The sequence below is a fragment of the Scomber japonicus genome, chromosome 4, assembly GCF_027409825.1.
Source record: "Scomber japonicus isolate fScoJap1 chromosome 4, fScoJap1.pri, whole genome shotgun sequence".
Taxonomy (NCBI): domain Eukaryota; kingdom Metazoa; phylum Chordata; class Actinopteri; order Scombriformes; family Scombridae; genus Scomber; species Scomber japonicus.
The window spans coordinates 19,031,478-19,059,458 of NC_070581.1; the positions used below are offsets into that span (position 1 = coordinate 19,031,478).

The window sequence follows — 27,981 nt, forward strand, 5'->3', positions numbered from 1 at the left end:
TGTCTCTCATTTTCTCTCAGTTCCATTCATAACATCCCACAAGGAGAAATCTTGACTCACACCACAGTACTGTATTGCCCTCCTGTTCCCTTTCTCAAGCTAAACACTCACTCTTTCTCTTCACATTGAACTTATCAGCAAAGTAAAACAGGGGGAAGGAAGAGAGGGAGAAAGAGAGGAAAGAGTTTGAGAATCGCGGGCCCCTCCCACTTTCCGGAGATGCTCCAGCCCATCCCTAAATTGTGGGCCAATGAGGATAGCTCATTCACAACTCATGCGCTCCTTCTACAATAGGTAAGGAGAGAGAGACAGAGAGAGAGCAAGAGATATATACAAGAAGAGAGAGAGAGAGAGAGAGAGAGAGAGAGAGAGAGAGAGAGAGAGAGAGAGAGGGAGGAAGAAAGAGTGACTGTGCTTGGGGGGGGAAGACGATGAGAAAGGAAAGGGCAGAGTGAGAGGGAAGACAAGAAAGAGGGGAAAGAAGTTATAACAAAGTTAACCTCTGGAAATGAAGTAGTGAATGAGACAGAGAGAGGGAACAGACAGACAGTTAAAAGCAGATAAAGAGAGATGAACATCTTGTGACAAGTGTGGATAACCTGCATTGAAGTAAAAGGTAGTTAGAGGGCTTTTGAACAGTGTCAGAGGAGTATTTATAAAAGAGAAGAAACTCTGGGACGTCCTAACTTTGTCACAGCTCACACTTCAAACATCAGGAAGGACTGAAGAGAGTGTGACAAGACAAAAATCCAGGTGTAGATGCAGACAGGTGGACAGTCAGACATGCTGCCTGTGCTTCTGCTTCTCTGTGTGGCTGGAGGAGTTTGGGGGTCCACCCCCGGCATGTGGGGGTATGGACGGATCCAGGACAGGCAGGGACCGGCGGCACTGCAGTGCCCATCTCAGTGCCAGTGTGAGGAAGATGGGATCTTTGTCATGGTGGACTGCTCGGAGTTGGGACTATCGTCTGTGCCACCCAACCTCAACCCTCTCACCACTTACCTGTGAGTAAAAAGTGTTACAGTTGCAACAGCTAGAAAATTCTTGGATGTGTTATCTTCTCCCATTCTGTCTTTCACTTTAACCTCTCCACCTCCAGGCCTCTTACTGCTTCCTTAACCTCACTCATCCTTTACCGATGTTTCCACTGGGAATCTCATTCTAAACCCTTCTTGATCCTCAAACTTCTCCTTCATCATGGCTCAGTGCCATTTTGTTTGTAAGTCCTAACTGTTAATTCATGCTGCCAAATTGAAGGTAGGATTTCATCCTAGTGAGTAGTTCAACAGTCGGTTGGATGTGTGACCAGGAAACAGCAGTATAACCCACATGTAGATAAAAACGGACAGGGCCAAGTGGAAACATGTGTGTGTGTGTGTATGCGAGAGTGAGAGAGAGTGTGCGTGTGTATGTGCACATGTTGACCACTAAGGCAAAATTACTGGACCACTTCTTTCAGTGTCAGGTTTCCAAGCGCCAACTGGAGATCCAGCGTGAGAGTATGTGTGTGTGTGCACGTGTGTGTTTTGTGTATATGTATGCAAGTGTATTTGTGTGTGTGTGTGTGTGTATATATACAGTATATGTGTGTGTGTGTGTGTGTGTGTGTGTGTGTATGTGTGTATGTGTGTGTGTGTGTGTGTGTGTGTGTGTGTGTGTGTGTGTGTGTGTGTGAAAGCTGGAAGCATATGACACAAGCATTTATTTGTGTGAATGAGGAAGTGATGTGTTTGAGGTTTAATGATCAGTTTTATGCCACCAATCTGCATAAACTGTTCTCTCAACTCAGTGGTTAAACAGATATAAATCATAGTTAGCATAACCTACAAAAATTCTCTACCACTCTCAATTTTAATTTGTTTGAAAACATGACAAACCGACTTCTTTGAATTACTTAATTTTGCAAAGGTTGAAGAAAAGTGAACACAATCTTATAATATGATTTGTGAACATATGTTTGAAAGGTTGGCTAAAGCTCATGGCACAAAATGTAAATACCATGATTATTAACAATATTCATTAAACATTTCTTACCACTGGGAAAGAGAGTAGCTTTAGACATCTATTGCATAAAAGACAGGAGATCTAAGTGCTTTCTTACACCACCCTACTGTGGCTTACAGCCATAGACTCTAATCTATGCTTAGAGTCAGATATTTCAAATTGCTTTGCTGCGTAAGCCTCTGAGGACAGATTAGAGACACTTTGTGATAACTGATATTGAAGTGATAGAAGTCAAATCCAGGAAACAGGGTGTGATAGAGCAGTTGCTCACCAGAGGATCTACAAGTATTACAACAGGGGAAGGACAGAATTTAGTGGGAGTGAAGCAAGATCAACAGTTTATGTAGCAAATGACTCTAAAAGAGAGACATAAAAGAAAACTATTTGAGTAATGCCTGACGTTTCAGCTGTCAGCCAGATTACACTGTATTCATTTGAAAGTTAAAACTTTTTTTTTGTTTAATTGTATCCCCATTAGTTGCTGCCATGGTAGCAACTATTCTTTCTGGGATGGATCCACACATAAAAATACAGCATCAACATACAGAATACACTCAAACGAAGATTCCCTCAGACCCCCAAATCACCCCTTACCAAACAGAGCCCTCTCAGTTTAAAGGGTAGTGCTGGGCGATATGGACAGAATCAAAATATCACAATATTGGTCAAAATATTACAATGTTAGACCAAATACCATAATATTGATATTTTGTCAATATTGTAGGGATGACAGTAGGTGCTTTCACAAAATACTTATGCAATGAGATTTTAGATAAACAATCATCAGTAATGTGGATGCAATGACCAGATAGGTAAGGCAAATAATACAAATAATGATAATAGAAGGCAAATAATAGAACAGCTAGGGCAGTCTGACAACTTCAGAACATTACACTAGTCCACTGTAACGCAGCCTTCAAAACCAGGAAAAGAGAGCATTCATGCCAAATCATGGTATTACGAAATCCAAGATCTAAGACAATATCTAGTTTCTTATCACAAAATTGATTTAATGCAAGGATATTGCCCAGTCATATTCAAAAGAAAATGATAAACTATAAACTAAACTATATGATAAACAATGAAAAATATTTCTTCACTTATCTACAAATCATCCGTTTCTTTAGTTGTTTTTTAAACGTGCTCTGCTAGTTGATTATTGTTAGGGATCATGGCAGCATTGCGTAGTAGGTCTGTGCAAAACTGTTCTCTGACTGTGTTTGTCACTGATATATGATCTTTGAGTGTAAGCTTTTATGCTTGGCAATATTACAAATGTAACAAAAGAAAATCTGTCCTCCACTTTTACCCAGGAGAGAGCTTTGTATATGCCCTCTACTCTCGCCCCAGATGAACAGTGAAGAGCTAGACTATAGCTTTGTTCTACACAAGTTGAAGCGTGTGCAAATTGTTTTAGTCGCACTTGACCAAACTACTGAACAGTAGTCAAGATTAGACAAAACCAGCGATTGTATAATCTGTCTGTCTGAGTGATCAGTCAGGAAATAGGCACACCTCCTGATGACAGACACTGCTGTACCCCTTTTGGCTACAATCCTATCAAATTGACAAGACCAGGTAAGCTGCTCATTCAGGGAGACACCTAAAAGCTTCCCTTCATGGAACTGATCCAAAGTTATACCCTTCATTGAGAGAGAGGAGCAACTCACTCCTTGATGCATGAGTCAAAGCAAAAATAATACACTTTGTTATAGATACACTTAGCACAAGCTAGATATTTTCTACCCAATTCAAGTTCATTTCGACTGTTGGTGGACTTATACAATGTAAAGCTAGCGGATCAGCTGTGTACATTGTGATAGATCACTTGCTAAAAATTGAGAAGAGGAGAGGACCAAGGTAGCTACCTTGGGGAACCTCTCACTCAAGCTTTCTTGTAGCTCAAAAACTCTGACTGACGTACTCACACTGCATTCTGCTAGTAAAGAAACATTTCATTCAGCTGACCATTTGCACTGAAACAATATGCTGATGGTTTTTTTTCAATGTTGGTCATGGTCAATTATATCAAAAGCAGCACTGAAGTGACAGCACCAACAATGTTCTTACTGTCTATTTGACTCAGCCAGTCATCATAAGTCAGTCATATGTGTTCAAGCAGCACGGGCTGAGTGGCCATCTTTATAGGCATGCTGACACTCAGAATTAAATTCAATGATTAAGAAATAATTTACAATTTGAGATAAGTCTAGTGTTTCCACAAGTTTACTAAGAGCAGGAAGCGTTCTTATAGGTGTGCTGCTCACCACACTGAAGGCAATCTTGCTGTTCTCTGATACAGGAATTAATTTGGCAAGTTTCCAGGAACGAGGGAAAACATTTTCCTTCAGGTTAAGGTTTAAATTGTGACATATAGGTTCAGCAATGTAATCAGCTATAAATCTTTTACCATTGAGGTGATCCAGTCCAGACTGTTAATTCTTTACTGAGATCATTTTTTCCCTCCTTTACTTGTATACTGGTTTTAGATTAAACCTGCAATCGTTGTTTTTCATGAGAAACAATTTATTATACGGGTAGCTCACATTTTCCCATCATGCTTTAGTTCATGAATCTTGTTTTGATAATGTATGTTCATTTTTGTGGTCTTGTTTCTGAGTTTATGGTACTTCTTCCATCGAATAGAGTCTCCCAATTTTATTCCAGCATGTTTCATTTCATCCCGGTGAGCCAGGCATGTTTTCAATTCCTCACCGAGCCACGGGCTAGATGAGGCTTAAGTACTTCTCACAGTGAATTTTTTTTGTCGGTACATGTTTGACAGCAACAGCCTGTAATATTTCCAAAAAAATACATAGTGTAATATCTGTGTCTTTCACTGTGCACAGTTCATCGTATATTGTTTTATATCATTAAAAACGTTTTTCTTTGCAAAATAATTTATAAGATCTTTGCAGTACAATCCTTGGCTAAGCCTTTGGTACTTTAGTACCTTTTGGTACTTAGTTTTTCTTGCTATAGCCACTGTATTGTGATGACTAAAACCAAGAGGGATGGATATGGCCTTAGAGCAGTGTAAATGTGGTCAATACACATGGCAGATATGACTCAATTTATGTTAGAGCTCACCCTGATAGGCGTGTACATCATCTGAGTAAAATAACATATGTTCATTACAACTAATAATCTCTCTTTCAGAGCACACAATGGAAAAAGCCAGTCAGTGATTAGATCTTCCTGAAAGTATATCTCTCTGTCTGCATCTGTAGTTTTCTATATATCATACATTAGAGCTAGGAGGTCTAAAATTGTCACCATAATCATTTCAGAACTTCACTGGGATGTAGTTTTGCATGAATTTATGTCAAGACCTCCCCAATGCTTTTTCTATCATGTCTGAAAAATACTGCAGTATAACCAGTTATAGGTACTTCAGGGTCATTAACCAAGATATCTAAATGTGTTTCTGAAATATTACATTATCATTGTTGTATAGAGAGATCTTGAACTTGATGCTTCAGACTACAGACGTTAAGGTGTGCAATACTTAGGCCTTTCTGAGGTAAACCCAGATATATTATTCATACAGTCATATTAAAAACACTGTCCATCTGAATTAAAAGCAAAGGTCTGTTCAGTCAGCCTGGGTCTAAACCCTGGGCTGAATAACCAGTTTGTCATACCTCAGGCTGGCTTTGTCTTTTCTTCTCTGGCTTCTCAGAGGTGAGGAAGTAGGTCTCTCCTCCTTTTTCACTATGTTAGAAAAGTCTTCATTGATAAAGATATCAATTCCCTTTAGCCTTCTCACTATGGAGAGGATGGATTTGCTGTCTTTAAAATGAGAAGAAGGAATCTAACTACAATTGCTCTGGGTCTGCCATGTTCCTGGCATTGGCCAACTCTGTGTGCGTGCTCAGTCTCCATGCACTCACTTCTCAGGCCTAGGTTTTTTTTCCAGCATGGTTTTGATCTTCTTTTCAGAATTTTCCCAGCTGTCTCCCAGCTCATCAGCAATGCTGTCCACAAGTAAGTTGTTTCTTCTCAATTGATTTTCCATGTAGTCAAGTTTAGACATAATCCCATTGAGTTCCTCTACAAGTCACTAGATCTCAGCTTCCATAGCCTGTAGATTCTTTTCAGTGTCCTTTTCTACTTGTTTTTTGATCAACAAAGCTCTGCATGAATTGCAGGCTTGTTTTCACCCCCTGGATATCTTTTATTACTCCATCAAGTCTTTTGTCGGTCCCATCAATGATTAGTTGGATGAATGACTGAATGAAGTTATCTTATCTTGGAGTAGAAGCTCCTTGTAGAAGTCCTGCTGTTCTAGTAGATTTGAGAATTTACTTGTGGTTACAAGACTATCTTCTTGTAGAAGTCCTGCTGTTCTAGAAGATTTGGTAACTGTCCTTTCTTAGGAGGCATAGTGCTGCACAGATGAAGGTCATCTGCAGACTTCACACAGCACCAGGAGCTGCTCAAATGTTAACTCCCTACAGGCTTCACACAACCACAGGTGCTTCTAAGATGTTAGCACCCTGCAAGCTTCACACGGCCACAGGTGCAGCTCAGATGTTAGCACGCAGTTAGCAGGCTAGTTAGCAGCCTGTAGAGTTTATGGCGATGAAATACAGTCTCCATCCAAGAATCACTCTACCTATGAGAACATCAGCCAGTTGGCCCAATAATGGAGCACAGCACACACACACAGACACAGACACACACACACACACACACACACACACACACACACACACACACACACACACACACGCACAAACAGTGATTAATCTGAGATGAATGTGAGAAGGAGTATTGAGCCTCTCATCCCCTCCTTTAAAATAAAAACAGTGATGACAGTGAGACTCCCTCTGTGGAAATCTACCGCTGCTTTTAACTGCTCTTCTACAGCTACACACACACACACACACGCACGCACGCACACATCTTTCCATCACTTTAGTACTACTTGCCTAACCCTAACCCTAACCTTAACATAACCCTAAACTTAACTTAGTTTTAAACCAAGTCTTTAGCCTGAAATGAATAATCCCCACAACATCACTGTGTAAACAGATTTATGTCCCCACAACATGAAGAATACCTGGTACACACATGCACGCACGCACAACACACACAGATATGCACACAAACACACATCATTCACTACAAACCAAACACAAGAGTAATTGTTCATTTCCCCTCGTTACCTAACGGTGGAACTGGACCAATTAGTGAGTTTAAGGGCTGATTTAGAATAAGATAAATAAACTCAGCGACCAACCGCACACGCCCACACACAGTCACAGAAACACACATACTTACTGAGGGAACGCGAGCAGAAGAAGAGAATGTAGGACAGCACAAGAGAGCAAATTAAGACACTGTTCACAAGAATCACAGATTTCTCTTTTGCCTCACTCAAAAATCATCAAACACAAACAACAATAACAAACCCTCTTCCCCTCCCTTACAAGCAAACACACACACACACATCGTAGATGTGGCTCATTAAGCCAGACCACAGCAGGCTTCAGTTTCTTATTTCGTCCTGGAGTATAAAAGGTTACAACAGCGGAGAGCTGGTCCAATCCCCACCAAGATCTGTAGAACTGTCAAGCACGCCCCGCTGTGCTATGGAGGCCGGATTAGCCTCCCAGCACATACTGTAGGCTCGGAGGTCACAGAGATTTGCTTGGGAACAGTCCACATTACAAACCACAACGTTGTGAAACTATATGACATCATTCACCCATGTCATTGGAGAGCTCTTCAAAGTGAGCACAACTGTACATGCTATAGTGGCCAAGAGGGCAATCCAGGTTATGCATGACTCACTCTAATTTCTAGTGTTTATTTGCACACTTGGGTGACCCAACTGCATACAGGTACATACACAATGGTAATCAGCAAAAATGATTGTATCCTAACAAGGATATGAATGCAGGTTGACTCTGCAAAAGAATTTAACTATTCAGAGGTAAAGGTGCTCGGAGCAAATCAGAGCAGAGTGGGTAGAGATTTATGACAATAATCGTTTCCGTGGGCAATGCATGAAATGAGCTGTCATGTGAGAGGCTTTGAAGGACCTTCTCTTTGATATTAGATTAGAGGAAAGACACTGCCCAGGGGTGTGTGTCTGCGTGGGCGTGTGTGCATCTGTGTTAATATGTGTTGAGTTTGAGAACACTGTGTACAGTACATACATTGGGGATCTGTGCTGTTTTATATGTAGCTGCCAGCAATGTAACTTGTCATAACTGATGGCTTCACAGTGACACACTAAGTAGCTAATCTGTCACAAATGTTTGCTGGGAGCAAATGAATTAGTCAACTGTCCACTTGATGGGCTATTGTCTATCCAAAGCAAATATTAACTTTTGAACATAATTAATGTTCATGATCTAGCTGGAATGTTTGCAGGTGTGATTATGTCCATAGACTGTCAGTTTCTTGTTAGGTGCTCGTGTTTACACATCTCACACTTCCTTCAGCAGTCTTCAGAGGAAAAGTGTGTGAGAACATTTGTATTTGAGTCTGGGGCTGGTTTGTGACTGCAGTTGAGCAGCGATTAGGTGATGCTTTGTGGTAGCGGTGAGTGCGGTGAACTTCTAACGGTGTTTTGGCCAAAGCCAGGAAACCACAGCTAGTGCATTACCAGACAGAAGAAAACCAAGGAGTGTGTGAGCGTGCGCATGTCTGTGTGTGTATGTGTGTGTGAAGACCACCCAGACTGCTGAGGGAATTATTTTTTTCTAGCCAATGGAGGTGAAGCAAGAGCGCAAGAAACATTGAGGGATGGAAGATGAACTGAAACGGTGAAAACTGACAAGGAGAAAGGTGAGAATTAGGAATTGGTGACAGAGAAATAATATATATGAAGCAATGAAGAGTCAGGCAAACTCATACACGCACACATACTTCATGTACATATGCAGAAGACAACATCCTGCCTCTGTGTGGTGGCTGTAACAGTTGTGTGCGTGTCATTTAGCCATTATGTTGATGGAATGATTCCTATCATGAGCGGCCGGGGTCACACTGTAAACATGTCTGAGACAGAGGAGAGAGAGAGAGAGACAGACAGACAGAGAGAGAGAGATATGTAAGGGATGGAGGAGGAAGAGGATTGGAGGGGCAAAAATGAACAAAAATAAAAGAATAGCAGGGTATACACACACACACACACACACACACACACACACACACACACACACACACACACACACACACACACACACACACATACTGTCAGCGGAGGGTCTATATAGCGGCTATCAGCTCCAGCATCAGTGTCCTGGCTCCAGACGTCTATGGTAGCCCCCTGCCCCATCTACACTCCTCTCCCTCCCTCGCTTGCTCTCTGTCAATCCTTCCTCCCCCACCTATTCTCCTTTCTTCACCTGTTTCCTCTGGCCTTCTTCAGTTAGAACAAGAATCCATACATTAAGTGCTTGAGTGTGTTTGTTTGTGTGTCTTTGGAGCAGTTGTTGAAGCTGGTCATACAGCACTAAGTGTAAATGTACATTGTGCCTGTTCGAAAAATCAAAATGAATGCATATAGCTTGGGGCAGCAGAGTGTGAAAAGTGAAGGCTGCATACCAAAGCAATTTTCCCCCTATATTCATTCTGCAGCAGATCACCAGCATTGCAAGATTATGAGCTCTGCTGCTAAAACTTTAGCAGGTGAGCAGTAAATTACATTATGGCAGTAAATGTACAATGAAGGCTACAGTGTGTCAGTTAATAAATGCTGCAGCCCTTCAGACCAAGAAAAGTCTCATCTCCAACTGCTGGAAAAGTTAGGGATTATCCCAGAAGTTAGCCACAACGAGTTAGCCTTACATGACCAAGCTAATTTAAGGTGGACTGAACTTTAAGGTAGAACAGCTATTCTCATTTTAGTGTCTCAGCTGCTCTTAAACAGATAATGGAGAAATGTCTGGCTGCTTCCGACTTTTGCTCAGCACACCTCCTCCTTCCCCACCACCCCAAAGCAGTCAACCTAGGGGAAACACTGCCAAGCCAAATGGTGTAAATGTTTTCAAGGTGTGTATGTGTGCATACAGTGGTTGGGGGAGGTGCTTTGGCTAAAAGCCAACTAACTGTCAGCTGTGATCAGAGTTGAGGAAGAGTAGCGCACCTCTGATTATATACCGGAAGCAACAAGTGACATATAACCTCATAGTTAATCTTCATAACTTTTAACGTTTACAGCTCAAACTTTTTTCCTTGATTCTGTCCACCCATCCTTCCCTCCTTTGTTCCGTCCTTCCTTCCTGCAAACCTGTACTGTTTGTCTCCAAGTGTCAATTCTTTAGCTCTCTCCTAGATTCCCTGGAGGCCCTGCAGTGAACACCAGCAGAAAAAGCCACTTCCGCCTGCTACAAAAGTGATATTTATGCCAGAAGGGTGTTGGAGAGAAGGGATAGGCAGTTAGTGTTGGATAGTGCAGCGGTTTGTGGTTTCCTGAGAGCAACCTGGGAGGCATTTAAATGTCGCTCAGGGACAGACAGCAGGTAGGCAGGTACAGGACAACAATGGAAACAATGACAAGTCCCTCTGGAGTGGCAGGTAGAGAAGACACAGAGGCCATAGTGCACTCAACCGCTCCATTTCCTGTCCTTTAGAAAAAAGCATAAAGAAATACCGACACAAGATCTTGAAGGGAACTCGGATGGAGGAGGTGGAGATAAGGGAAGTGGAGTATATATGCACAGGAGCCTGGATGTCATGAGCCCATGTGGACGAAACACAACAGTGGTTGGAATTTGCTGGGGTCAGACCTGTGCCCACTGACTGAATATGTGGATCTGTATGTTTCGTGTGATACCAGCATGACGCAAGTATGACATGGGGGCTTGGAATGTGCTCCCCATGACGTGTGGATGAGGGGTGAAGGGCTGCTTTTGACTGAGAGAATTCAGAATGCCTGCACGGCCCAGATTCTTGTTCAGCCCCTTTCCAACCCTGAGAATCCATGGGAATATTTGCATGTGTGAGCGTGTGCATGAATCTGTGCAAGTGCACTAGCCCTCTCTTTTCCACTACAGAGAGGGCATTGTCCTATCCTGGGCCAGGCCACGACAAATGTCCCTAACTGTCCTTGTGCGTGTACGTGTACACATGTATACCTATGACCTGTGTAAACTATAATTTATGAGACTAGTTGGCAGACTGGATTAAACTAATTTTTAACAGTTTTATGCACCCACAAATCCAAAACTTGTTTGGTTTCCTACTGCAAGAAGACACTGTCTCTCAGGGTTTAGCATTGACTTTTTAAAATATGTCTTTTAGCCATCGTTAATATTCCAAATAACGCAATAAATTCCAAAATTAGTTTTTAATCAAAACAAAAAATAATGAACCCTAGACATACAGAAAAGGACAATGTTCACATGTGTGTTCATAGCAGTGTTTGTAGGACATATCCCTTTAAGTCTGCTTTGTACCTCAACATGGGTCTGTCTGTCTCTGTCTGCCTATCTGTGTGATCGTGGGCCAGGCCTGCCGACTAAAATGGCTCATGTGGAGCTGGCAATGTGCAGGTGATGACTAGTAAGAGCTAATGATACTTAATGCCCTTTCCAACAACGTACACACACACACACGCATATGTGCGTGCACATACCAACAGTACCCCCATGTGCACAATATACACAAGGAAACACGTTGCACATGCATAGACCGATATATTCAATTATGCTTGCCTGCACACACACTTACACACACACACACACACACACACATACACACTCACTCACTCACATGCACAGACTGAATTAATGACGGTTAATGCCCTATCCAATCCCCCTGCGCAGCATCAAAGCATCCCACAGAGCAGTGCTGATACAGCAATGCTAGCAGGGATTAGGTCGGCAGAATGGACCACTGGGATGGGAGTTAGCTAAAGGGAACAAAGAAGCAATCACAGACACACTTAAATGTCACACACGTGCACACACCTCAGGGCACACGACAAGTATGAAAATGACCAGAAAGTGGAGAATGGGATGTAGAAAACAGAAGGTGGAGAGATGAATGAAGAAGGGGGGGTGAATGACAAAATCTGTTCCAGGACTCTTAATTTCAGAGGTTTAAATTAACTGTTCTGAATGCAGAAACAGCAGTCAGGTCACGATGATGGCTTAAGTATTACTTCTTGCTAAAAGTGGACTTCACAGGTGTATTTTCCATCTGCTCTAAAGAGAGGCAGCAGGGAATTCTGCCACTGCAGAGTCTATGCAACTGCAGCCAGACTTACTCACATCTCTATTACATGTCTGAAAGGGAGCAAAAGAGGAAATCTGGACTTTTTACATGCATGGCAAGAGGCCAAACTAAATCTCTTTAAACCAACAGCAGCCACATGTCCTCATTGGTATGGGGTAAGATTTCATCAAGTGCTGATCTAAGTTCAGTTCTAGATGTTATCCATGGGTACTGTTAAATATATGGAGCAGATGAGCTGATCATAGATCTGTGAGTGCAGCAGTAAAGGAGGAGTGAGCCAGGAATGGATTTGAGCAGTCTTCTAACTGGATCCAGTGTCCTCCTGTTTCTGCCATTCAACCAAATGAAGTCATAATAGAGCCTGACACTAATACTCATCGGGTTTCATTTACTCTTGTGTCCACTGCTGAGAATCTGCCTCAAATAAGTGTGCAGGAAAAGAAATCTCTGTAAGAGATACCTTTTCAGGATGTGTGGAAAAGTAGTGAAATTTGTAACCCATTTACCACACATTTTTGCGATTATTTCAATACGTTTCAGTGGCATGTGTTTGTCCTGTGCTCATGAAACATTTCCTTTATGTGCCATGAATTGTTAGTGTCAATTTACATAGAAACAAAAAATGCTCTGTGGCACATGTCATGTGAAGAACATATATGAAAGCCAGACAAAATATACATGCCAAAACAACAGATTAGTGGACTATGGGCAGGGCCATGAATGCTTTTCCGAAGCTATGTCCTACCCACAACAGCTGCCTGTCAGTCCTGTCCACATGTTGGAGGCAGTTGTATGTTGTGTAGCTCCGACTGTTCCAACACTTCCTGTTCCATTACTGAAGTGCTTGACCTTTCACCCCCCTCCCCTCTGTCTCATGACAGGGTGTGTGTGGGAGGACTAGGAGCGGACATAAAGTGTGTATGTGCACGTGTGTATGTGTGTTGTGCGGTATACCAGGGTATGAATAAGTCCCAGAGGGCATGAATATGTTTCCCATGACATGGCCTCAGACTAAACAGCCGTTCTCTCCACCCAAACATCCGCCTGTCATCCTCCCCTAAACCACAGTGAGCGGAAAAGAGCAGAAAATATGGGAACACAAAAACTCAGACGCATCTTCCTTTTCTGTCTTGTTATCTCGTCTTTTCTCTTCCTTACTCCCTCTCTGTTTCTCTTCTCTTTTGTAACCGAGTCCTCCCTGTGGCCCTCCTTGTCCAGGTGAAAGACTTCTACTCGCCCTCTCCCTCACTCTTTGTGCCCAGTGAATGAGAGAAAGAAAGAATAAGAGAGGGAAAGATAAAGAGAGAGTGCCTTTGGACACAAAGGGCAGTGTACCCCTCCCAGGAAGTCTGGGAGAGAGAGAGAGAAAAAAACACACATCTTTAGAAGAAGGAGGAGGGGAGGACAGCATTGTACCCTCCTTCCTGACCCTTTGTGTGTGTGTGTGTGTGTGTGTGTGTGTGTGTGTGTGTGTGTGTGCAAGCTCATGTGTGACCGCGAGAGAAACTGAATGCCAAAGCAGTCAGTCTATTCAGATAGAAAAAAGCAAACACACTTAGACCTCACCCTCACACATTGTACACACACATTCTGGTCTCTCTCTCTATCTCTCTCTCACACACACTCACACACACACACACACACACACACACACACACACACACACACACACACCAACCATTTAGGCCCTCTTTAAGGCGGCGCCCAAGCATTGACTACCAGTTGCATTGTGTGGAATAAAAGATCGTCTTTCATCGTGGCCTTAACTGTTTCAAAGAACTAAGCGGAGAGGATCAGACTGGCTGAATCCGACTGAAGACATTACTGTCATAGTTACTGTAAAAGACAGCCAAGGTGTGGCTCAAGCACTGCTAATGCAAAACTCCTGCCCTCTGGGCAAGGCTCTGGTTGTTGCTTTCCACTAAAGATCTATTACTCCAATGTTCCTCAAAGATAAGCCACCTTCAAAGGCACAGAGCTTACCATTATTATTGGCTGTTTGTTTGGTAAAATTCTCCACCTGAGTGAAGGAGAAAGGGATTGGCAGGGAGGTGAGAAGAAAGAGAGTGAGCGCAGAGGAGGAAGTGAGAGGGAAGGCCTCAGGGTATGGCTCTTGTGTCTGTGTGTGTGTGTGTGTGTGTGTGTTTTCGTAAGAGAGTCATGAAAAACATCCTTCTCAAGGGCAACAATGTAAGCTAGTGCATGTGACGCATGCAATTTTATGCTAGAGCAACATGCCAGAAACTTTTCCATAAAAAAGATTCCATACAAGCATTGTCTTTGTATTTCTTTCATAAAAAAAGATTTACTTTTAGACAATGTATATCCTCCAAAGAGAAATGTATCAAGTTACCTCCCCTTAGCCTGCTCCTACCCAGCTTTGTCTAACTGACACGTTTAACTATTGATGCTAGAAACAAACACCTGACTGCTGATCGCATCTGTCCCGGTCTGTGGGTAGATTCTCTCACCAGGGTGGTCCATCATCCACCCCACAGCCTTGAGTGCAGTGGTGTGCTGGTGGATCTAGCGTGTGTGTGTGTGTGTGTGTGTATGTCTCTGTACATAAACAGGAGTGTTTTCATATGATGTGGCCAGTTGTTTTGCTGCGCTAAATCACCAGCCCTTGTCAGAAAGGCTTCAAGTTTTAAATTGGCTACAACGGAGCTAGGGGCACATTCACACCCACACACACAGTACCTTTGATCACAGAGCTGATAACATACTTCAGTAGTTCTGTTGACGGCAAAGGGGAAATATGATAAATCACATTATTGTAACTACCGGACTATGTAACCCCATGCTCCAGTTGAAATTTGAAACAGAGATGGAGGGAGAGACAGTTAGTATGAGCGATAGAGTGGCATAAGAGAGGGAGAGAAAGGGCCAAGGCTGATGAATGGAAATGTACCTCTGCTTCTTCATGCTTCTGTTCCCCCCTTAAGACAAGCTCCTTGCCATAGTTACTCTATCAATCACAGCATAAAACAGTCAAATATCCAGCGCTTTACCTTTCTTCCCATGCCAAGCCTTCCTCTCTTACATTCACATGCACACATGCATACACACTCTCACACACTTTGGAAAGGAAAGACTAAACGATCTATCAGAGCACATTGTGTATCTTCAAATCATGGAACGATGAAGGGAATAGGAATGGAAAAATTTGTTTTTTTTTTCTCCCTCCAATTGCTGCAATATTGACTTCAATTTTGCGCGCACTACTGTGCTTAAACACAAAATAACATGCATGCACATGAAAGTCTAATTCCTCTCCAGGGAAACAGAAAAGATCACTGGGGGCTTTGTCAGTCATTCTGCAGATTCAGAGCGGACAGGGATAAAAAGTCAGTTAAGAGGCACATTTGTGATATACACATGTGTGTTTGTTGAGGGATGAGCATGGGTCTCCTTGTCTGTGTGCTCTATATTGCTGAAGAGTCTTTAGTTCATCATTCAGCAGCACGCAGAGATCTCAGGGGAGGAGATGACCCATGTGCCTCTGCCGGTTGAGAGATGTGTTGTCCTGCGAGCAATATCATGCTGTTTTCTTGACGCCGTGATGGCCAAGATAGGGCAGGATGGGTCCCTACTGAATACTCACATGAAAAATAAAGAAAAGAAACCACATAAGCTTCTATTATGTCTCTTTCGTTCTGTCTCTCCCTCATGCACACACACACACACACACACACACACACACACACACACACACACACACACACACACACACACACAGCAATCCGTTTCCATGCCCCAACAGTGTCCATGTATGATGTGGTGAAGGCGCAACCAGGGACTGTACCCACCACATCTGCAGGCTCACTGGAAAACAATAGGGGTGTGAAAATGAGCGACAGACATCTTACCACACACACCGCAGCCACCTATAAATGGAAAAAATATTGTACTGCACACACAGACACAGATACTGACACACATACTTGCACTAAGTCCCCCTCTTTTTCACACAACACACACACACATATGAGATGCCCATAAAATGGGGACGCAGAAACCCCAATTCTAATTGTGAAACTCCCATATACTGCAGAGGCTGCAAAATCTTTAAGCGCTCTCTTTCTCATTTCTTTTGCGGCCGTTTATTTGCGCTGAAAATATCTGCACGTCACAGCGCCAGCCGACACAATGCACATGTGGTAGTCATCAATCATAATTATCATGGTTTAAAAAAGCCACAGCTGTTATTTGATTTTAAAAACAAGCCATAGCGCAACGCCTTCCAACGATACGTCAAGTTGTCAGCGGAGGCCTTGGCCTGCAGAGCAGAAATGTCTCTCTCTCTCTGACTTCCCAATGAGCTTGTTGGAGAGCACAGCCGAGCTGAGCTGCATTCAACCTTTCCCCATGACTCACCACTGTGTGTCTTTATTTTTAAACATTTTCTCTCTCCATTGCTGCGTGTTTATTCTGTCTGAGTGAGGCCGCTGTTACGGACTTCACACAACGTTTGTTTATGGCTTCTTTAATCAGGACCAGATAATGGAGAGTTGTCTCCATCCATGGGCGCATCCCCAGAAGCTGTGTGATGTGTGTGCCTGCATGTGTGTGTATGTGTTGCTATGCTTTAATGATCCCTCCTGAAGGTTCCAATAAATATTTTTCTCTGTAGTATATTAGTACACAGACAATGACTAGGATTAAGGTGTGTTTGTGTATTGTTCATGAGGACTCAGGGGGTGATTTGTTCTCTCTTTGTCATAAGTGATGTCACCTGGTATTGATTATTTCAACTGGTCTGCTGTTACTACTAGCCATGTCATCTCCATGGCAACTCTGTTATCACTTACATTTCTCTCTGACTTTAATCAAGCAGTAGTACTTTAGACTTGTTGTATTCATGCATTGCCACATTACTGCCTGAAGCTGCGTAGACTGTGCCAAAAATAGGACAAACACAAAGCATATAATTTACATGACATCAATAAAGTGCTTTTGTTGAGATGGAGACCTGAGGTACCCCCCAATAACAGTGTTTGGAGTCATCACAAAAAGCATTAGATCATATGCTTAAATTTACTGAATCATTTTACTTAATAAAAAAGTTCAAGTGTTTTACATTTGAAATCCATTGAAGGAGCTGCTGAGGTGCACTTAAAAAGAATGTTTCAATTTTAGGATTTATCACATTTACTATTTTGTTAGTTCATCCATGCATTATGCATCAATATTTTACTGTACACTGAAAGCTAAATAAGATGAAGAAAATACATAGACATACATACATACATACATACATATATATCTATATATAGGTAGAAGAAAAGAGGTAGATAGATTAGATTAGATTTCCTAATGAGCAAGTTGACACCATGCATGGCAGCCTCACTGGCTGAACATGAGATACAAACAATACAGCGACTTGCTCATTAAATAATAGGAATAGAACAAGATCAGTAATGGTGATGTGATTCCTGAAATTGGTTCTCCTTTGCCACTGATCAAAAGCACCCACCATCATTATGTGTCCTTGAGTAACACCTTTAACCTTTCTTAGCTGGGATGGCACTGTTCAGCACTCAGACCTCCCAGGAGGGGGGCGTCCATAACAAGAAATTCCCATGCAGGCAAACTAACATGTATTTTATAGAGAAAAGACTCAATGTCAGCAGAAGTTGTAAAAAGGCTTCATAATTATCTCACCTGTAAAATCTTATAGTAAAACGACTTGGTAAACGTTGCAAGCTCATCACATGATGAAAACATTCCTCCTCACACCCAGTGACAGTGAGAGTGAAGAAACCTAGACTCTCCTATTAAATGTTATCCTTGACAGAGTACCAAACTGCTAAATATGGCTACTCAAATGCCCAAATCTGAGGACCAGAGTGTTGCCGTGCAGTGTATTTTCCACGTCTCTCCTGAAGCTGAATATAGATCATGCCTGCGGATAGATCCATCCAGCTCCCCGTCAGCTTGGCTGACTTGACAAACAAACAGCCAGTGTGTCAAAACTCCCAACTGCGAAGGGCTTCTGAGAGCACAGTTTACACTTGCTAGCCCGGTGGTCTGGCTTTATGAGCAATGGTTAGTGTCATACACACACAGACACACACACATATGTATGCGCCTCACTCTTCAAAACTCATGCAAGACCCCAAGGGCTGTGAAAGCAAAGAAGGGGTGACGTAACTCCTCCTTGCTTTCATTGTTTATCGAAGAGATGACCTTACATGACTAGGGCCACAAGGTTATATATGTTTTCTACCAGAGGCTGACACATAACTTGTCCTCATATTGTCCAAGTGTTAAAAAAAGTAGGTTTCGTAGGTGTGTCTGTATGTCTGCATGTGTGTGTGTGTGTGTGTGTGTGTGTGTATGCATGTATCCGAGCATCCTGCACCTCTCCCTCTTTGACCGCAATGCAGCTGCGTCAACACTCACCCCCCAACACACCCTCTCACGTCAGAAAGTGTGTGAGAGAAGTGGAGAGAAATGGAGTGTGTCTATGATACAGCAATGAACAAAAGGAGGAAGGAGGTGGTCTCCTGAGAAACCTGGCGGAGGGAAAAAAGAACGAGAAAGACGGAGAGGGAAAGAGATAGATATGGAAGGAGATTGAGGGGTCAGATCTGAGGAAGGTAGAGTGAGACATCTGGAAAAGAGAAAGAGTCATTGGAAATTACAGCTGCCCAACAATGATTCATTGGGGAAAATTCTCTTCTACATCTCCCTCTCCTCCAACCTCTCTACCTAACCCTCTAACCTCTCTCTGTGTCCTACTCCCTACCCTAGATGATTGATTGCCACATTAAAAAATGTATTTTAAACATTTGTAATTTACATGTTCTGAGTATCTTCAAAGAGCATTAATAAGGTATACATTGACTGATACTTTGATTCTGATGTTCCCCTCTTTCCTCTCTTTAGGGATCTGAGTATGAATAACATCAGCGAGATCCAGCCCAGAGCCTTTCATCGACTGCACCTGCTATCAGAACTGTGAGTATAAAATCATTCACATTCAATTAATAAATTTCTATTGCTGCTGATCTCAGTGATGGGGATTGATGACACTGGCCTGCCTCTGATCTCTCCTACCAAGAAACTGCCTGAAGCAATACACTAGTAGATCCTGGGATGGCTGCAGAAAAGAGGGATGTGAAGGGAACCTGATATTCACTCAGAGAGTGAATATATGGTCCTTAAAGTGTTTAGAGAGCAGGTTCTGTGCTCAGCATCCAAGCCGCTGCTTTCTTGCCCTCCTTGACTTTGTTTCAGCTGGACAGCTCAGCAGGAGCAGTACACACGTAGACACGAGTGTCTGCCAAGACAAACACACACTACAGAAGAACTTCAGGACAGGAAAATGGGAGAAAATTAAAAGAGCAAAGATTTATGTTTTTCTTGTTATTAACATTAAGTACAGCTGGGTTTGTGATAGGTGTCACACATTAAATGAATAAAAACGTTTCATTTAACAAAATAAAGATTTTGTGATAGATACCTGATAATAAAATAAGCAAACAAAACTAAGAACCTGACTCAGCATTCTGTGCCAAATTCCCTGATTGATGATGTACTGCAGACACAATTTGGTACTTCACAAAGTAGAAAGTATTGGTTTTATTCTCATAGGGCACAGATGCCGCAGCAAAATCCTAAACTTTTTGAGCATGTTTTCAGTCGACCTGGCCGATATCTGATCTGACCACTCAGCAGTATTCGGCTAAGTCTCGGATTGACAAAGGCTCACCGCAGATGTGCCCCAAGGGTGTGAGTGTGCGTGTGTATGCGTATGCGGTTGTATAGTGTGTCATGATTTGTGGGGGATTATGTGTGTACGTCAGCCTTCACCTGATTCTTTTACTTCTGAAGCCTGCGGTACGTGTGTGTCTGCATTGGGTGTTTGAACAGTCCACAGTTTTCTTTGCTAATGCTTGCAGCTGCAGCCTGTGAGGCATGCACTAATTATCATGAAAGTAAAAGGTTTGCTGGATAACTCTTCAGTAGACTTTGAGTCACAGTCAAACTGGATCTGATGAGTAGAACGGAGTTAGGTGACAACTTGAAGTTTGAGAACTGAATTTAAGAATTTGGTTTATTGTCATTTATTGGATAGCTGAGTTGAACTTTTGCCGTTGTAAAAATGGTAAAGGTCAGATATTGTTGATGGCATAATAATCAGAACCACATACTGCAGAGTGATGCTGAACACTGATGCTGACATTTGCCTGCATTGGGGAACAGGGGGCGGGGGTCTTGGACGTAGCTCCACCTGCAATGTTTGTCCAGAGACGATCCTCCCAGTGTTTTATAGCCCAGTTGATCTTGCTTCCTCTGTATCGCTCTCATGTTCTGACACTTTATGGAGTGGTTCTGTTGCTTTGTAATTCTTCCAAGGAGGATGTTCCTGCCCTAAAGCCATTTTTTATAGCTTGCTGGCCATTTCTGGAGAGACGATGAGACAATTCCAAGGGAGAAACGCATTTCTGACATTCATTCCTGTCTAGAAGTTTTAGAGAGATGAAGCATGGCAGGTTAAGGTAAACACATTGCAATTACAACAACTTATAGCACATAGAAAAACAAACCGAGGCCCTAAACACAAACACAGTCGGTTTGAGAGAGAGAGCGTTTGATGTGGGTCTACAGCATTTGTTGGTAGCACAGGGAGAGGCAAAGGGCAGGCATGTTGTGACTGGTAGAGTGATACATTGTTTGATGTTGGGCTCTACCTCCCTGCCTGCCCTCCCTCACTCTATCTCCCTCCTTTCCAATTCACTTCTACAGCCCCCCCATCTCCATTTTACTGCAAGTTGTAGTCGCTGCCTTTGATAATATTTCTAGGTTTTTTTCCATTTATGGCTTTCTCCACATTCACAAACCAATACAAATCTGCTTGTGGCAAGATGTCAAGCTTTCATCCTGTTTTACACTGAAGCAAAGAATGGGAACAAAATCTTATGAGACACACAACTGCTCATAAACATAAACTATATCATGTTGCTTCTTATCTGTTCCTTAAGTTTTCACCTCTACAACTCAACAATTAATCCCTTTGAACCTCATAAAATTTGATTAAATTAATTCATAAAGCAAGCAGCAAATCTCGCCAGGCTAAACCTCCCTTTGATTTTTTGCGGCATTAATATTGATAATAAGATGTTACGTGTTTATTGCCCCTCCCTCCAGCCCTTTCACTACATCCAACTCCTTATTTCCAAATCTTCTATTGCTCTCAGCTCCCTCTTATTAAGCCTTCATTTAGTACTTTGATCATTGAATAGCCTCTTAATTCAAACACACAAACCTGCACGCAACTGTCTGTCAGACGGCGCATGAAGAGAGGTGACTGAGAAGCAGACTGCGTGTCTATGGATTAATGAGAGGGCAGCATTGCCCACACTCAGGTACAGCCTCTGAGACTGGTTACTCATCTACCTGAAATATCAAAGACATCCCCTCTCTCTTTAAATGTTCCACTCTAATATCAAAGTAGTGCTGTCAATTATTGATTTAATTGCAACTTGGAACAAGTAGAGGTGGTTTCAGGTTATACTGTCCCCCTGAAAGCCCTTCCTGAAAAACACTTCAGAAGGCTAAAGCATCTTCCGCCCCATCATCTGTATCAAAGTTCATGCTGTTCGTACCTCCGGAGATCACATTTCACTCTGCCTTTTTTCTTTAACTCTGCTCATAATCAACCCTTTGGGATGAGTCTCTCATTTTCATCTTATCATTATCAATAGTAATTACTCACATCCTAAATACAGAGCTGAAATCAGTCCATTAAAAGTGACCTGACAGGTAAAACTATCTTGCTGGATTTTTTCAGATTCCCTCTTAGTGTTTGCTGTGTCTCCTGTGACGCACAATATTACTAACTTAAGTGAATGTGTGTGGAAATGCATCTTATCAGCTCAAGTCTGAAAATCTGATAAATTTGATCTCATCCTTGGCTGTAGCCTCCAAATCTGGAATATCCATTCAGCCTGGGTTTCTCCAGCCCCTCGAGAGTGCTCTCAGGTGCTCTGACTATTGTACAAATAAAATCCAAATGTCAGCGGTAGTGAGTGGAGGCCAGCGCTACCCTGCTTGTCTTCCTCTCAGTGATAAGATTGTCTGCTGATAGGTCAGGAGTATGACGTAGGTGAGAGTTAAGGGGTTACAATGTTGGCTGTCTTGATACTCCAGGTGCACCACACAGCTGGGACAATCTAGGTCAATTAAAACTTCTTTCCTTTTTGTCTTGCCAACATAGGTTTTTGTTTGCTTGTCTCTTTCTCTCTAGCAAACATGAACACGCGCACACACACACACACACACACACACACACACACACACACACACAGAGTTTTCCACATGTCTATATTTTACTCTAGTAATTTCCAAGGTTAACACCAGGTTAAGTGGTTGACCCTCAGGCTGGACCTCCGAACTGAAGGAGGGATAGCATTTCTATTGATGGACTAAGGGTGGAAAAGGTCATACATGCATATGTACTTGTCCTTACAGACACACACCCACACACTCACAAACCGCTCCCTCTGATAATGCCTGTTTATCCTCTCCTTCTTCTTTCATCATGGACTCATATCAACCATCCTGGCCCTGCTGCCACTATGACGTTCAATCACTACCCTAGATAGTACTTCAAAATATGATGTTGTCATGCAGCCTAGGCATTTATTCTGTCTTTTTGTTTATTATTTTGGGGCAATAAGACATGGTGATACTTTGGATAATCAGCAGTTGGTATGCTTCAGTAAAACCCTCACTGATCAGCTATGATAGCAGGGTGGTCTCACCTTTATTACCAGCAGCCCCCCTTCCAGTGTTTTGCCATACGTACATTCTCTCATACTACACTGGCCTCTGTTATTTTATCTATGAATCACTTCAATAGAGCTGAATTATGTTGAGGTGGAATTTTTATCTACTCCGTCCAAGGGCCAAGAAAAATTCTAACCATCCCCAAATCAAATTAAAAGAAAAAACAGTTGGAGCCACGGTTTGACAAGAGCAAGGCGCCTTTCATTAGAATGAGACTGATGTGGAACGACTAGGAGGCTAAGTGCGGAACATTCACTCATATGTACGATCATTTACACACACGTACACACATAAATACACACTGATATCATGGAAACAGTTGGTCAGTGGCAACTGCATGGTGTTCTGTTGATGTCTATCAAGAACATCTGAACACTTCTTTCCTTTTTCAATATCCATCTTCACTTTCGACATAATTATCCATTTGACAAATGAAGTCGGCAAAAAAAAGCACAATTCCACTCTAATGTTGTTTTGGCTCCAATGGTGCAGTTAATAGAGAAAGGCTGGTTGGCAGTAGGACATGCACATCATATCATGGCCTTAACTACAATGTTTGTTTTCTAAAACTCTAAATTGCTGGCGCTCCTCATCCCCCCATCGAGGAGACATTTATTTTTCTTTTGGTGCTACCTACGTACAGTATATCTTTTTTCCCTTCCAATGCGTCTGTAACTAATCACTGCATTTGAACAGGAACCAAAAGAGGGCACTTAAGGGTCTTTGCAGAAAGAGGCTTAGATCTATTTTACTGGTGTCAGGACCTCAGCAAGGCCTATTGAAACAGTTACCTCTGGAAAAGTAGCTATTGAAATGGTCCCCGGTGACAAGCCTGTGCAATAGCGGAAACTGAAATGGGATTAAAGTACCAGACCTATCGTCCTCCAAGGGACAATGAATGGGCAGCACACAGGCCTCTGTATGAATGAAAATCAGACGTGTCTTTAAAGTAGTTCAGCTCGTTTATGTTTATCAGATTACTAAATCAAACAGCAAATTGAACTCTTTCATCTCAAAATAATAATCAATTTGAGTGTGGTTTGAAAGGAATGACTAAATAGCACCACAAAAGCTTTTTTGTATTTTATTATGCCGATCGATATGAATGTGTGGGGGTGTGTTGTTTTGTTTGCATTAATAAATATGAGCTCTAGACTGGACTGAGTGTGAGATTTGGCAGGCCTGAGTGGAGTTGTGTGGTTTGCCAATGCATAGTATTAAGACTTAGACATGTTGACATGAGTAACAGTTTTCAGAGTGAGTTTGCTGGGAGCACTCGTCAATTCCCGTCTGAATGATACTGGTTTAGAAAGGCAGGCAGCGCTCATTATCACTATTTCAATATTCTGGCAGTCATCGTACAACTCAGATTCAAGCTGTTTAGCATGAGGCTGAAATGTCAGGAAAATGTCACCTGTAGAGCAACGGTGAGGAGGAGGATGCCAATGACTAACTTTTAACGTGTGCTTGTGTTTAATAAAAGTGGGTGGTCTCGAGCTGTGAAGACCAAATCTGTGTTTAAAATGTGCTTCCAGCTTGTGACCTTGAGAGTTACTTTGTTGGACTCAAAGTTATTTATTTGGACATCTTATACACACTTACAAATGACCATTAGGTGCTGTGTTTAATAAACAAACTGATTGGATTGCTTGTGAGAATGTGTGTGGTTTCTCTCCCTCGCTGTCCTCAAGGCCCCTCAGAACAGGCATAATTTACCCCAAGGACACGGAAAATAGCACACACATTCACACATGTGCATATACATGTAGTATACACCTTACTACATAAACACATTCACATGCACACAAGCAAATACACTTTCATGCTGCACTTGTTGACCCAATCTCAGTCTCATTCAATTCAGTCTTTACTCACTCATCAGAGCTCCGAGGATTGGTTAAGGTTTCAGGGTGTGCTTTGGGCCAATAGCAACCACACTGAAGGGAATAGAACATTGTTATTTGCATACTGCCCCAACAGTAACCCCGAAGCAAGAACTCAAGGATGAGGTCATATCGAAGCTCAATCCAAAAACATAGAATAAAGCAAAAGGCAAAACTCTTACGAGATTTGTAAATTTTTTTGTGTGTATGTGCTTATATTTCATTTTTCATTTTTACATTTTGTTCTCTCCTTTTTGATCTATGTTTCTCTCCTAGGCGTATCTCAGGGAATCAGCTGAGGTATATCTCAGGCCATGCTCTCCAGGGCCTCCACAACCTCAAAGTTCTGTAAGTAACCTCTTGATCCCTCCCTTTCGCTCTCCCTATCCTACTCAGTCCTCATCACAGGTGGGTTGTTCCAATCTAGCCTTTTGGGGGAAAGGAGTTGTGCTCCCGCCTTGAATAAAACACACAGGCCACGCATCATTAACTGCAGTTAAAGTTTATGGGCTGGGGGAGACCTGCCTTGCTTGCAGTTCCTTCATTTCTGAACAAGCCCTGTTTCAGTTGCATTCTCTCTCTCTCTCTCACACACACACACACACACACACACACACACACACACACACACACACACACACACACACACACACACACACACACACACACACACACACACACACACACAGGTGTAATACAGGGACCTCCCAGTCTCACCACCCACCTAGATTACAGCAAGTGACAAAGAAATCACTTAAAACGCCATTTGAAGCTGTTCTCTTAACACCCCATTTCTCACAGTGTGTTCATTGCCTTATGATGCATGGCCACCAACTGTTCATGCTGCTGCTAAGTATTAAGTCATAAAAAGTGCAAAGCAACCATAAAAACCATAGTACCTTCTGACTTGTGAGTGCGGCATCTAATGAGTTGTGGCCTTATTTCTAGTGAGTGCAAGACAAGGGTATTAAGGAGGTTTTCATGAGCCTTGGCAACCAACTCAATTCCTTTTGGACCCTGGCTGAGAACGTTTGAGAAGCCCTGCCACAGAATATAAACTTAGCTAGAGAATTGTGGTTTGTAATTTGAGGGAATCTAGGGAATTACCAGGCACAGTTGATTCTCTTTCACCTTGTGGTGTGAAACTCACCAGGACAGAATGAGTGAACTAGCCATGAATCCTGGGCTATTATGTCATTGCTGCGGAAGGACACACATATTCCGAATTCATGCACGTCTGCAAGCACTATAATATCCGAGCAAACTTTGGACGGTCTGTTTGACCTCAGAGCAGATGAGCTGTCGGCTTCCTTCCTCAATGTATTAGTTAAAGTCAGGCCGTGTCAAACATAAATGGACCGCTGACCTTGTGTAGGGTAACCGCAAAGTCCCTGCTGACTCTCATACACACACATACACACACAGAAGGTTATGAACCCAGAGTGAAGTACAGTGAAGATTCCCGTAGGGATTTTTTTTAAAAACAGGAAAAGACTCAATTCAATGTATTTATCATGGCATCATCATCCCTGTGGAAACATTTCACTGATCCTTTCAAAACCTGAGCAGCACTTTTTATGCACTGAAGCAATCATTGAATCTTACATAGGGGATTATTATGAAATACACTAGCCTAAAAAAACATCTGACATGTAAATAAATCTAGAAAATATGCTTTTTACTTCTTAAGACACTAAGAATGTAATATATAGCTATATAAATGAGAGGATAAACAAAGAAATACAATGCTAAAATACAATACAATCTTTTGCACATGATCTCAAACATACAACAGAGGCATCAAAGTTGTTTCATGCTCACAAAGAATAAAGATACAGAATGCATCTATTATAATAACTTTACTGTAAACTCAGATTAACTGTTGTGACACAAGGCCTCACGCTCACAAAGACTGTTCTGACTGTTGTGGCACCATGATGCCATGATAAAGGCACAACAGTACTGCTCACACGACACACTGGAGACTATAAACCGTGTGCACTAATGTCAAACGACTGGTCACGATAAAAACTTTAAAGACAGAGAAAGCAAGGGAGGGAGAGGAAAGAGAGAGGGCTATTGTTTGCTCCCCACTTCCTCCTCACTTTTTGCTCCATTCTTCTGAGAATGACATCAGCAGGCCACCCAAGGAGCTTCTCTTTCTCTTTTCCTCTACCCTTCATTCTCTGCTTCTCTTCAAGCTTTCACTGGCCCTTTCCTTCTTGTGTCAGATTTCCCTCACTATGGAATTGTTTGTTCTGCTTGATGTGCCCTCACGCACACCACATACACTTCATTGTCTACAAATCTGTATTTAACTGTACTAATATTCCTAATATTTGAATGTGCCTTTCAGAATGCTACAAAATAACCAATTGGAGAGACTTCCTGATGATGCACCATGGGACCTACCCAACCTGCTGTCACTGTGAGTCACTCTCTTCCATACACACACACACACACACACACACACACACATATACATACACACACCCAACCTAATCATGCTGGTCTACCTCATCCAGCCACGATTGAAACATCCCATGGCCACCCACCCACAAATCTCAGATCTAACCGCAATGCAGGTATAGAGTACCACTGACATATTACAGACCATGCCCCAATGGCGGCTAAAATAGTTGTGCATTTAGTACTGCCTGACGGTAGGAGTCACAGCCTGATTGTGTCAGTGCAGTTCATGGTAGCATCTGGAAGCCATGAGGGAAACAGCAGACACTGCAGGCCAGGGAGAGCATCTCCAATGAGCTGTGAAACAACCCCATTTTCCATCAATTCCCCCTCTTCCTCCTCCGCTCCTCTCCTTCGTTCTTCTCCCACCACCCACACCGCTATCCCCCTGGCTAATGAGAGTGTTTGGTGGCTTAATTGTCTCATCTGTGGGGTCGTGTGCATGTGTATGTGTGTGTGTGTCAGCGTGCATGTTTGAGCGGGTGCATGTGGACCACCTCATCTGTAATTCCTCACCCCGACCTGTCTCTCCCAACTTCATACCACACATGTACTCCACATCCCCTCTTTCCAAATTAATAATTATTTGTAAATATCCATAAAGCCATTTCCTTCATCACACAGACACAAA

General features: G+C 42.4%; 1 protein-coding gene across 1 annotated transcript in view; it reads left to right on the forward strand.

Moving 5' to 3' along the window:
• The first annotated feature begins 759 nt into the window (after positions 1 to 759).
• The window catches only part of LOC128357600 (leucine-rich repeat-containing G-protein coupled receptor 6), a 39,015-nt gene continuing 11,793 nt past the window's right edge, over positions 760 to 27,981 (forward strand). Inside the window, exons 1-4 of the mRNA XM_053317963.1 lie at positions 760 to 1,004; positions 19,093 to 19,164; positions 25,158 to 25,229; positions 27,238 to 27,309. Coding sequence (XP_053173938.1) covers positions 760 to 1,004; positions 19,093 to 19,164; positions 25,158 to 25,229; positions 27,238 to 27,309 — 461 coding nt within the window. The remainder of the gene's footprint in view (positions 1,005 to 19,092; positions 19,165 to 25,157; positions 25,230 to 27,237; positions 27,310 to 27,981) is intronic.